The sequence below is a fragment of the Protomyctophum parallelum genome, assembly GCF_964188405.1.
Source record: "Protomyctophum parallelum genome assembly, chromosome: 20".
In the NCBI taxonomy this organism is placed as follows: domain Eukaryota; kingdom Metazoa; phylum Chordata; class Actinopteri; order Myctophiformes; family Myctophidae; genus Protomyctophum; species Protomyctophum parallelum.
The window spans coordinates 13,194,935-13,208,497 of NC_139718.1; the positions used below are offsets into that span (position 1 = coordinate 13,194,935).

Below are 13,563 nucleotides of genomic sequence, written 5' to 3' on the forward strand. Positions count from 1 at the left end.
GATTCTTGCATATTTATTTGGCTGCGGTTTGCCTTCACACTGTCATTCGCAGCAATTGGAAACGCAGCAGGGGGGACCTTTATCAATGTGTTCCGTTCATAAACTATAGCCTACACAGTGAAATCTATGGTGATAAAATTACACTCATAACGACGTGCATGTGTCGTGCCGTCTGGGACCCCCCCCTCTCTCTCTCTACGCACGCAGCCGCCACACACTGTTCTTTTGGGCATGGAGGCACAGCGCTGCATGAGCGCACTGATATAACTCCCCAGTCCCACACAGTGACAGCACTCCATGTTTACGGCACGCACAGACAGACAGACAGAATATTATGTAGGCTATAATACACTGCAGTGTTTTTATGTGTTTTCTTAAGCAATTGATTATGTAGCCTACACGTCCTCATTTCGATCAGGGCTTCAGTCTCCTTATTCGACCACGTCTATCCACAGTAACGGGACATCTTTGCGCTGCGTAAAATATGCCTTAACCGTCTCCAACTGTGTTCAGCTCCTCACCCGCCACATTACGTTTGCTTCATTTCCTTTATTTACTGCGGATTGCATTCACACCTGCACCGAATCGCAGTCAAGTGCGATTCGAAGCGAAGCGAAACCCACGTTTTTGGAAGGAGTAAAATGCGGTTATTTGCTGCGCATTAGGATTCGAATGAGCCTTCACACCTGCCAAACGAAGCGCACTTTCTGACAATGCGCAGCAGGATTCGTTTTAATCGCAGCAAAGCTCTCTGGTATGAATGCGACCTAAGGTTCAAACCCAACATGAGCATTTTTCTCTTTGCATCTTCATCCAATCTATCACTGCAGAGCATGCAATAGCATCAAATCTGCATGAGCTATGGTGGTGCAATGGTTACAATTCAGGCCTTGCAAATAGAAGGTTCTGGGTTCAAGTCCAGCACGGGAATTTTCCTCTTTGCCTCTTTATCCAATCTTTCACTGTAGAGTGTGCAATAGCATCAATTCTGTATGAGTCATGGTGGTGAACTGGTTAGGACACTGGCCCTGCAACCAGAAGGTTCCTGCTTCAAATACAGTGATGACATTTTTCCAATTATTATCTTGTCTTGCATCTTTGTCCAATCTTTCACTGTAGAGCATGCAATAGCATCAATTCTGCATGAGCTACGGTGGTGCAATGGTTAAAATGCAGGCCTTGCAAACAGAAGGTTCTGGGTTCAAGTTGACGCATTTTCCTCTTTGCATCTTTATCCAATCTTTCACTGTAGAGTGTGCAATAGCATCAACTCTGCATGAGTCATGGTGGTGCACTGGTTAAGACACTGGCCTTGCAACCAGAAGGTTCCTGGTTCAAATACAGTGATGACCTTTTTCCAAGTTTGTACTCTTGTACCTGTATCTCTAACCTTACAGTGCGCAAAAGAACAGGTTAAGTATGAACCACTGTGGTACAGTGGTTAAGGTAAGCAGACCGTTACGTAAAGACTGTGAGTTCAAACCTCACAGATGGAAAAGAAAACTCCTTGGCACGGAGGCAGTGGCAGAAATGAAAGAGAGAGTTCGAAGATGGTGGAAGGGACCACCTGGAGCGATGCGAGGAGGCCGAGATGTGAGGAGGTCAAGGTGTCTGAGATGTGAGGTGTCCGAGAAGCGAGGAGGCCGAGATGTGAGGAGGCCGAGATGTGAGGAGGTCAAGGTGTCCGAGATGTGAGGAGGCCGAGGTGTCCGAGATGCGAGGAGGCAGAGGTGTCCGAGATGCGACGTGTCCGAGGTGTCCGAGATGCGAGGAGGCCGAGGTGTCCGAGATGCGAGGAGGCCGAGTGTCCGAGATGCGAGGAGGCCGAGATGCGAAGAGGCCGAGTGTCCGAGATGAGAGGAGGCCGAGAGTCCGAGATGCGAGGAGGCCGAGTGTCTGAGATGAAAGGAGGCACAGAGTTGAATAAGAAAACAGGTAAAAAGCATTTTAAATATTTTTTTTAATTAAAATTTAAGCCCCTCCCTCTAAAACTTGAGGAATGCGGGCTAAAAACACCCTTATGAACCAAAAAACTAAAATTGCTACAGCCAGGATTCAAACCCCCAACCTTCTGCACATGAATCCTGTGCTTTACCTTAATGCCACCAGGCCTTTCACATTAAATACACATTATCGGTCATATTTGAGGTTGAAGGAAAAGCTCAAGTCAAAAGATACATATTCAATATTTAAGTATTATAGCATATTTGTGGTGTTAAATGTGATGTTTTTCATCATATTTAAGAAATTACATTATTAGTTTTAGACCATCTAACACATTAGATGGCTATTTATTTGTATTTATTTCCTTTTACATTTAAGTCTTTACATTAAAATAAGCTGAGCCACATCAACTGCATTCTGTTTTTTTTTTTTTTTTTTGATCAAAGTTTTTTTATTAATGTTCACACGAAGATATTATACAACATTTTTCGAACATTTTTTCCCCTTTTTTCCCTCCCCCCAGAGTTCCCGCTCCGAAAGAGCCACAACCCCGGTACCCTGCACCACATGAAACAAAAGCACATACAAATATACATAGACAAAATAGAAGACTAATAGAAGTATGCAAACAAATAATAATAATAATAATAATATGTATATAAAAAAAATAATAATAAGAAGAAGAATAATAAAAAATAAATAAAGACAATAATAACAATAATAATAATAATAATAATAGAAATAAATTACAGTAGGGTCAGTGTAATAAGTTAAGGATTGTTGATGTCAGCCGCGTTCATCCTCTCAATGTATGTCAAAAAAGGTTGCCAAATGGTGTAAAATTTTAAAGCACCGGCGTACCCTCTTGTGGAGTAGCGAATCTTCTCCAATGTCAGATGATGTAAAACATCATTAACCCAAGATTTAAAGGTTGGTGGCATTTTCTCCTTCCATTTAAATAGTATTTGCCGCCTAGCCAAAAGAGATGCAAAGGCTATCATATTCTTGTTTTGCCGGCTAAGATGTAGATCTTGGGAAATAACTCCAAACACTGCAACAGTGGCGCATTCTGTTTTTTAACAGATTTTAGACAGCACTCTGCCTGTTTGATCTGAAATGTACTGAAAATTGAATTGATTCCAACCACTTCCGTTTCATGTAATAGGACACTAGGGGCTATATCTTGCCCATACCCCTTATCTCGAAACATATTTTCCAGTTTTTACCATTAAAAAAAAAAAAACTTTTAAAATAGTTCAACTAGCCGATCTACAAGCTCACAACGTGTCGCTGTTTATCGGCTAAAGTTAAATTATTTGAAAAGGTTTTTCAAAATAGTAAAACAAAAACAAATACGTTTAGGGATAAGGGGTAAGGTGTGGCACAAGATAGGGCCCTCAGTATCCCATGAAAACATCCTGTAATATAATACTGTAAAAAACACTTATGTTGTCAAAAACCATGAAAAGATGGGTTTTGATTTAAAAACATCTTTATTGACACAAATGCATAACGATTTCCATTGTGCGTGCGTGCGTGCGTCCGTTGGGAGGAGAGCAGATATAATTATTACAGAAAAACTAAATAAAAAATACATTAGGCCAAATACAATTTCCAATTAACCATACAACTAAAATAACAATTGTGTGTATAGAACCAGTTTTTAATCCTGAATAGTGTCATTTTGTGGTGTTAGTGTCTTGTCCTTTGCACTCAGACACACAGATTGTGGTGTTATGGTTAAATTATTACCCTCAGGCAGGGTGTGGTGTTTTTCTTAAGGTTACATTCTTACCCTCTGGTAACACTATAGAAGGTGGATCCTCTGCATCAGGATCCTGATCCACTCCCTCATCAATGGATCCACTGAGGTCAAACACAAAGGTCATAGGTCACAAAGCGAAGCACACAGTTATATTTATAATCCATTCAGTTCAACAGTAGAAGAATGACCACATCCTATAGATATAGACAGAGCGCTCACACTGGGGCCTGGGGATGGTGGGCAATGTTGTTATTATTATAATTTAGCGCCCATGTTGGGTCTGTTGGGTCAAGAGCGCCCTTTGTGGGTGATTCAGATTGCACCTCTAAAGTATGTGTTCAAAGAAGCTAACAACTCACATTAAATTATAATCAGTGTTTTGCTGCCATTTGACACAATGATTACAGACCAATAGCACTCACATCTGTTATCATGAAAGCTCTGGAAAAGATTATGGTTCATCATGCACGAATGGAAACAATTAAATGTACCCTTACGAGTCCATTTGGTACCATTTGTACACACTCAGATGTATGGGGGTCCTTGAAAATAAAAAAGTTAGACAACCACTGTTCTAGTGGACTCATAATGTGCCGTAGTGTCGTAGTAAATCAGCGTCAAAACATATTATGAAGAAATCCTGGAGACTGACATTCAGTAATTGGGTCTTAGATCAAAATAAGAACATTATAATGGTGTGTAAAACAGAAAATCTAACATTTTGCCATACAATTTGTCCGTGTACGGACATATTGATGATGACCTCTGGTAACATTTAGAAAATACACATTCAAATAAATCCAACACAACTTTCTGTGGAGCCATCTATGAAATCTTGGCAGAAGTTTGATCTGCGACACAATTGTATCTGTACATTGATATACAAGGTAATCAATGAACCTTAAGTAGCAACTTGGCAAGATATCTAAATTACATTTTTAACATAATCCATTCATTATGTGGCTAGCCCCCCCAATTATGTCATGTCATGTCACAAGTGGCAGCCAAGTCTATGGACCTTTTAATGTTAGTTTAGAACACTAATGACGTAAATCATTTGCCAGCCAACTCTATGAACTTTAATGTTGGCAAACGTACATCGTTTGCCAACAGTGTGATCCACGACTTACCAGGAAGAAGAGAAGCTCAGTCTTGGTCTGGGTTCAGCTTGAGGTGGTGAGAAGACAAGACAGTCTTCTCCAGTGTGAGATGTCAGCCAGATGTGCAGTGACTCTTCTCCAGTGTGAGATGTCAGCCAGATGTGCAGTGACTCTTCTCCAGTGTGAGATGTCAGCCAGATGTGCAGTGACTCTTCTCCAGTGTGAGATGTCAGCCAGATGTGCAGTGATGGGCTGTACAACCTGAGTGGCAGAGAAGTGGAGAGAGCAAAACTGTTGAGTTTTAACAATCAACCAATAGGAAGGGGTATTAGACCTGACTCACACGTGCACAACAGATTGTTGTATGTCTGGTGTTATTGACTGATGCAAGCTCGCAATTCATTTCCAATGGGAGTCACATGGTTTGACACAACATTTTTGTTGTATGAGGGGGAGGGGGAGGGGGGCAGTCGAAACACAGCCGAAAGCCGTACAACAAAAATGTTGTGTCAAACCATGTGACTTCCATTGGAAATGCATTGGGAGCTTGCATCAGTAAACAAGTCTCATACATCTAGCATACATCAATGTTGTATGCTAGATCGAAAGTTGTGCGATCAGATCTTAGATCTGTGTGTGTGTGTGTGTGTGTGTGTGTGTGTGTGTGTGTGTGTGTGTGTGTGTGTGTGTGTGTGTGTGTGTGTGTGTGCACAATGCGGTGCAACAATTTGGTTTAGATTAGATTGATTTTTTTTTTTTTTGTCCAACGTTAAACACGTGTTAAAAAGGCGTTAATGGCGTTGTTGGCAGTCTGGGAGATCAAAAAAAAAGAAGTTAAATAAGTCCTCGGCAGATATTATTAACTTATATATTCTGAAGAAATGCTGGATACTGACATTCAGTAATTGGGTCTTAAGATAAGAACATTATAATGGTGTGTAAAAGAGAAAATCTAACATTTGCCACGGACAAGACCAAGTCTTGCCATGGACACATTTGTCCGTGGTAACATTTAGAAAATACACATTAACATGAATCCAACAAAACTGTCAAAAAGGTCTGTGGAGCATCTATGAAATCTATGCAGAAGTTTGATCTGCGAGTGCGACACAATTGTACATTGAAATACCAGTTAAACTAAACACCAATGATCATGTCGAAGTATTATCTGTACATTGAAATACCAGGTAACCAATGATTCTGTCCAAGTAGCATGATATCTAAATTACATTTTTAACATACCGGTAATCCATTAATTATTTGGCTAGCCCCCCAATGCATGGCTTTTGGAGATTACGTCATGTGTCAGTCAAGTCTATGGACTTTGTAATGCTTGTTTAGAGCACTTATGAGTTATGACGTACATCGTTTGCCAACAGTGAGATCCTGCGTGGAGGCAGGACTTACATGGGAAGAAGAGAAGACCTCTTGGTCTGCTGCGACATACTAAATCCAACACGGGTTGTGGTTCTGGTCATTGCGGCATTCAGCCGCATGGGTGGAGCTTAATTTCCATCCACCAGCTGTCTAAAAACCCGGAAAAGACAGAGAGGCTCTGAGCGAAAAACGGCCACACCTACACGCTCAAGTCTGGCAACAGCTAGAATATGTCGATGCGCTGTTCAGAGGAGTTGGCAGAGGAGTGGAGAGAGAAAAACAGTTGAATGTTTAATTGTTACAATCAACCAATAGGTAGGAGTACTGTATATAAGGATCAGATCCTAGATCAGTGTCACCATCATGACATTTCACTTGACAATTAATTGACAATTCATAGTGATTAACAATTATTGCGATTAACAATTGAATTGCATTTTTCCATTGAACATTGGAATACATAAATTGAATATCTGTCTAGCTTTTATTAAAAAATCATGGAGAAATATATCTAAAATTAAAAAAAAGTAGAGGAAATAGCTGATCAACAAGCTTACAATGTGTCACATTGCGATGAATTGTGAGCCTGTATCAGGGGTGCCCAAAAGGTAGATTGCGATCTACCAGTACAGTAGATCACAAAGCCTGTGCAGGTGGATCGCATGACATATGATGTCTCTAAAACATATATAATTTAAATAAAATATATATATAATTTATTCATTTGGCATCTGACACTTGAATTAAGGTGACTTGATTGATTGACATAAAAAATGGCCTGTTAAGCCACAATGGAATACTTTGTTTAAAAGATTGTTTTGCACAAACATCAGTAGCATTACAAAGTTACACAAACTATCCCCCTTTTATTTCCCATTCCAAGTGTGTTTCTCATGTTGTGTAACACCAGAGCCGCTATTCCAAAGCCCCTCTAACTATTTTCAGCAATGAGATCATGTTTTTTTGGTCATTTTGAAAGTAGCTCTCAAGTCAAAAAAGTCTGGTCACCTAGGCTCTGCTGGAGATCAACCATTTCCACTATTTTTGGAAACATTTTTGCGACATGGAAACGATTATGATGGCGATTACAGTATGTCATAATTGTGACAGACAGGCCCATCAGTGACATGTTAATCAATCAATAGTAACAAAACTAACATCTAACTCAGAGGTTCTCAATATGTGGTTCGGGACCCCCAGAGGGGTCCCCACATGCTTTTAGGGGGTCCCCAGATGACAGTAAAGTGACAATTTAAGGACTTTTAATAACTTATTATTGCATCAGAAGTAATCAACAAACAATATACCGGTAGTATTAAAAAAAACGGTTTAATTATTTGTAAATGGTCAAATAATTAAATAGAAGAAAGAGGTAAAACATGTAGAAAATAGCTGATCTACAAGCTCCCAACAGCTCGCAACACGAGGCGTTGTGATCTTGTAGATCAGCAGCTATTTTCACAATACTTATCTATGGAACTGAGTCAAACAAAATGTAATAGGCGTAGCCTACTGTAGGCGGCAGGCCTATAGTTAACGCCTACATTTGCTTGTCAGAGTGTGTGGTCACGGCCTGAAAGAGTGGTCTAATTTTAAGATTAATTTAAGATTAAAGCTGCGTGCCTGCGTCACAGATGAAAAAGAGAAGAAAACAGTGAATCCCTCTGCTTTTGTTTCTAAATCATTGTCTGTGTGCCCCTTTCGGCACCCTCGCCCAGCTAACATTGCCCCGCTAGGTACCGCCTCCCGCTGTCTATTTCATCGCCGTGCACGCCCGGTCGCGCTTGGCCATCGCGCCTCTCTCTTCACGTCAAGCGATCGCGCTCATTTACATTTTAATGCCTTGTGAATTTACAGTGATGTACAGCCCCTCCTCACGCTGACGTAAGGCTTGCCTCCCCCGCCCGACTCTCTCTCTCTCTCTCTCTCTCTCTCTCTCTCTCTCTCTCTCTCTCTCTCTCTCTCTCTCAGGCATGGATGTGCATCTATGTATAAATAAATTTTTGCCTTGTTTTAGTTTTTATTCTTATGCGGTTATTGTATAAACTCATTAATAGTGACCTATTATTATTATTATTATTTTATTATTATTATTAATAATAATAATAATAATAATAATAATAATAATATTTAGTACAGCAGGGAGTCCAGGGACTATACTTGTATATTTGTATTAGTTTGTTATATTTGTATATTTGTTATAGTAACACGGGACGCTTTACCCGGCATGCATTGCAGCCTCAGGCTTCTCGGCTGGCTGCTTTGTTGTTGACTTGTTGTTGTCTTGAGCAATGAGCTGCAGAAGTACTTGTAGTCGAGGACTCCACAACAAAGGCTTATATTTCGCCGTTTTTATCCGGAGAAATTCAGTTGAAAGGTCAGTGTATTTTTATATCTGATATATACTGTGTGTAGTGTAATTACACGTGATCTTTATCTGTGCACGTAACCCTAACGTTAGCTAGAGGGAATAGATTAGCTAGCTAGCAGCTAGCTAGCTAGCTAATCTATTGTTTGGACGTGGCTTAAAAACATCTATAGCTCCGTTGGACGGTGTTTTATATTATTTAATTTTACAGACAAACAAGATTCCAGCAAGATCGACCCAGACGGTGGAGGCTGGGGGAAACAAAGCAACCTCATATCAGAAGTAAGTAAAATGGTTTAGTAGCGAACAATAATAATGTATCATGATGTTCTTTTCTAACGTCTTCTTATGTTGATAAAAGTCATAATAATTATTCGAATTAAATCAGATTTGATACGTTGCTTGCTCGTAGCCTGATTTTTACACTTGGTTGCATGCTGAAAATAGCTGGTCTACAAGCTCGCAGCACATTGTGTGCTTGTAGATCTTCTGTTTTCATCAAATTGATTTTATGTACATACAATGTTTACCATTTAGTTGTTACTGATTTCAGACACAGGACTTGGATCTGTTGGGCGTACAAACGGTAAGAACATTTTCTACCACTGAATTAAGGTTGCATGCTACAATTAAGCTCTCTTGCCTCAAGTTTGCTGTTACATTTGAAATAATTTTGACTTGAATTTGATTTCATTTTACAGACAAGGTGACATGCTGTACAGAGCTGAGACATCGTTCTTTAATTTAAGGTAATTGTTCATTTTCATTTTTACCAAGGACAGCAAATTGGCACCCAACAATGTGTAACTGTGTACATTTTAAATGACTGAGGTGTATTATGATGAGTACTGTGGCACTCTATGCCACACTATGAGCTTGTAGATCTGCTATTTTTCAACAGCTAACAGCTTTTAAAATAATGTTTAAAACCTATGAGGCGACACAGATGCGTCCTCGGGTCTAAATGGGTTAAGGCAGTGGTTCTCACAGCCATCAAAACGTTATCCCACATTTCACAGCAGTGATGGTAGGTAGGCCTATTTCAGAATGCCTGAATTTACACTTGGTTGCATGGTGAAAATAGTCGATCTACAAGCTCACGTGTTGTGAGCCCTATACAAATGCAATCCATATCAATTTTGTATTTGATTTTGTTCAAATTACAGATGAGGTCACGTGGAGGAAGTGGAGATGATGGTGATGGATGAATAAAATGGATAATAAAAATGGTAAGAACATTTTCACATTTTAGCACAGGAATAGAAATTAGAAAATGGCTGGGTTTTTACCCACAGGGCAACTGTTAAGTCATGAATCACAAGACAGAGAAATGATTAAGGTGAAAAAAATGTATTTAATTAATTCTGTGATTTCAGACGAACTTTCGCTGGAGGAAGACCTATCGACTTCAACCTCTGCTGGAAAGGCTACCACCAGTCGGGTTTCCCTGACCCTCTATACCCAGCCTGCATTGTACCGTGTGGGGGTCCCCGCAACATCCAGACCTCAAGGAACGCACCCAGCTTTCCGTGCTCGGACATACAGACACGGGGACATACACACATTGCTACGCTCAGAAACTCCTGACTCCACTCAGAAGAGAATTGGTGTTTTAAAGACTTAAGCACTTAAACTTGAGAACTGATGTCTTCTAAATCCGCACAGATGAGTTAAAACGTTTGCTGCAAAAGAATATATATTTACAGATTTGTGCCACATTTTCACGATGTTTCAAAATTAGCAAATCTACAAGCTCGTTTTCAACAGCTTACAGCTTTTTAAATAATGGTTAAAGTGGCTAAAACCAGGGCATCTTGGACTTCAGTGACGGGGACCTGGGGTCTGAGAGCCGGAGACGTTGGATAGGGTGCATCCTGGAACTTCTGCTGGCGGCCAACAGTCAGGCTTCATAAAGGAAGGAAACGGCAGCTCATCAAACGGTGGTCCGTGGCTCAAATGCTGAATAACTTTGGCATGAAAAGGGTTCAAATGTATGCTGCACGATTTCTTGCTCAAAAGGTGAATCTCGATTGTGTGTTCTGTTTATTGCTGTGTAACTGTTATTGGGCCTACATAACTAACCACACAGAAAAGACTTGTGTTTTATAGACATAAGAAATTAAACTTGAGAACTGATTCCACAAAATGTCTTCTAAATCCTCGCAGATTTGAGTTAAAACGTTCACTGGGTTTGGGCCACATTTTCACGATTAAAAAAAAAAAGCAAATCTACAAGCTCGTGAGCTTGTAAATCTGCCAACAATCTAACGGCTTTTAAAATGATGGTTAAAGTGTTTAAATGGTATGACTGTTTTCTGAAAACCCTAGGAAAATATGTTGTTCCAGGGACCGCGCTACGAGCTTGTAGGTCTATTTTGTTTTATCCTGAAAATGTGCAAATCTTTGAATATATATTATTTCAGAGCAAACGTTTTTAACTCCTCTTTGCTTCTGGGTAGTCCCTGGAACAACATATTTTCAGATAGGTGTCTGCGGCCAATTTCATATATTTCTGGGGTCCTTGACATGACATAATTTGAGAACCACTGATATAGAAACATAGGTTCTTGGAAAATTGTGGACACAATCTTATCCAACAATGTCCTGGTGGTTTCAGGAAATTTGGTGTTTTACTGTTTTATAGATTTTAGGAGCCAGTGGTTCTCAAAGTGTGGTCCTTAAGTGCATTCTCAGCAAAATTACATAAAAATCAACCACTTGTATTCTAAACTTGTATGTTTTAAAATATTTCCATGTTTTTTTTGTGTTTATGTGCCTTTATTTATGTTTAACATGGCTGTATAAATGTTTTCATTGTAACTTTTTTTTTTCCTAATAAAGTTAAAATTAAGTATACATTTGCTGCTTTATTATGTTTCTATAAATATGTGGGAGGGAGGTGAGCATGGGGGAGAATCGAGGGGTGCGGGTCGCAATATATATGGGGGGGGGGGGGGGGGGGGTGTCATAAGACAGCTTCACGCTGTCCTGCTGCTGCTGTCCGTAGCTGACGTTCGAGTCGCGGCAGAGAAGCGGGGCGCCGGCTACACGCGCGTTGGGGCGCGTGGCCCACGCTGATCATGAACGACTTGCCCACGTCGCGTCACGCGCCCGGCGGAGGACACGATCCGCGGCGCGCGGGGACCGCCTCACGTCGGCGGCGCGCCATGACTTGCTAGCTGGGCGGTTACCTTTTCTGAATTTTGGACACAAAGATACAGTAACTGAGGGTCCCGAAAGGGGCTAGTGTGCACCTGGATCCTATCCTGCACATGGAACACTATTAAAGGTTCTAGCCCGCTCAGATATTACATACTAACACATCCCCTCGATCCTGTGTTGGTGAAGTTGGTGAAATGTATGCAATATGACAGCATTCTAGGGCTATAAAGGTCCTAGACAGACAGTACATTAACTAAATGTCCTATTACACTTCTCAGATAGCATCCATACTCACTCAGAAACTTGTTGAAATGTCTCTCACAAGTTCACCAGCCACAGTCCATCTTGTTGTTGTTTGTCAGCTGGTTTTGGTAGAAATACTCAGTGAAAACCCAGCTTCAAACGCACTGATATTAATCGCTGGCTCTTCATTTGGTGACAACATTTACCAGATAATTTAATTTATAAACAGAGCTGTTTCCAATTCCACAGATCTCTCACTCTCTCAGACTGTTTTCCTTCCTGTTATCTTTTTTTAGTCCCACCCCCTGTCAAACCTGCAAAATGTTGACTAGAGTTGATTGACAGCTGTCCTGTGTGGCCATTGCCCAATGACATTGCTTTGTTTGGGAACCATCTGCACTATGCGTAATACATGTTGTTTTCCATTGTGTCCAACAGGTGTCAGTGTTGCGTTGTGTTGTGTTTGTGAACTTTGGTCAGCTCTGCTCCAGGTTGTTTTACACTCATTTTACTAAGCAGAGCTTAATGTAAACACAAAACAGTGTGACTCTATATAGCTCGCCCCGCTTCCTAAGGTGTGTTTAATTAACTGATTAATGAATTACCTTCTAGGGCAGGGTTTCTCAAAGTGGGTTCACACAGGGCCAGTCCGGGTGCCACAGAATACTTTGATATTTGGAATTTATCAACATCACTGCAGGTTAACCACTTAGCCTACTCTTCTCTAAGATAACCTGATGAAGTCTAAACATTGTTTCCCATTTAAACGCAAAAGTATTGTGAGTGGTGGGAGTTTTTTTCTTTTTCAGTGTTTGACATATTTGAACTTGGGACCACCCTGTCCTAAGTCTAAGTGTTGGAGTTTGGAAGCACTGCTGCCTCCTGCATTATGTGCAAATGTGAAATAGGTGGTACGCAGGGCCATTCAGTGACTTACGAGTGTTTCCAAAACTTGAACCAAAGAGTGAGCTAAATATTGTATAAATGTCCGTACTAGTAGGCCTACTTGTGTGTAACAAGCAAGTAGGGACTCGACAGAGTGCAGTTCTAGTTTATTTTGCCATATACTCCCCATTTCTACTGTGTGGGAAACACCGGGGGGGGCGAAACACCCTCGGCCCCACTGTACTGCATCCCAGTAGACCCAGGGTAACAGAGTACATCGATGAGTATTGGCTTCAGTGCTTGGTTACGCTTCGGTCCCCCGGCTGGCCTTGAACCTGCTTTGGCCATTAGCCCCTCTCGGAACCCTCCATAAAGCTTTTCTGACATTTGGATGAGTTTTATGTAGGGTCCCTGTTCATAACTATATTTTCGTATGGGAATTTTGGAACGCGGACATAAATATGCTCCGTAACATCGTATCTGCGCCGTTTGACGGCCTGTTTTCCTTTGAGGGCTTCTGAATTTGTGAACTTTAAGTACCCATACATACCGCTGCGAATATCTCCTGTGGCGTGCAAGCCGTTAAGTATTTTTAATCTTTGTTTGACCGATTTGGTCGCTTTATTTCTTCTTATTTGTTTACCGTTTATTGTACCGCCTCCCGGTGTGCGGTTGGCTTGTGCCGGCTACGTCCCTGCCTCTGATCTGCTCTGTCATAG

General features: G+C 40.9%; 1 protein-coding gene across 1 annotated transcript; it reads right to left on the minus strand.

Moving 5' to 3' along the window:
- Nucleotides 1-1,675: 1,675 nt before the first annotated feature.
- On the minus strand, nt 1,676-12,217 carry LOC310877647 (uncharacterized protein; the record flags this gene model as incomplete). Its single annotated transcript, XM_083791598.1, has 5 exons — nt 12,012-12,217; nt 6,217-6,427; nt 4,840-5,070; nt 3,740-3,810; nt 1,676-1,896 (listed from the first exon to the last, which is right to left on the minus strand). Exons 2-5 carry the CDS (start codon nt 6,303-6,305, stop codon nt 1,676-1,678), a joined length of 612 nt encoding a protein of 203 aa, XP_083647724.1. The 5' UTR covers nt 6,306-6,427; nt 12,012-12,217.
- Nucleotides 12,218-13,563: the final 1,346 nt, after the last annotated feature.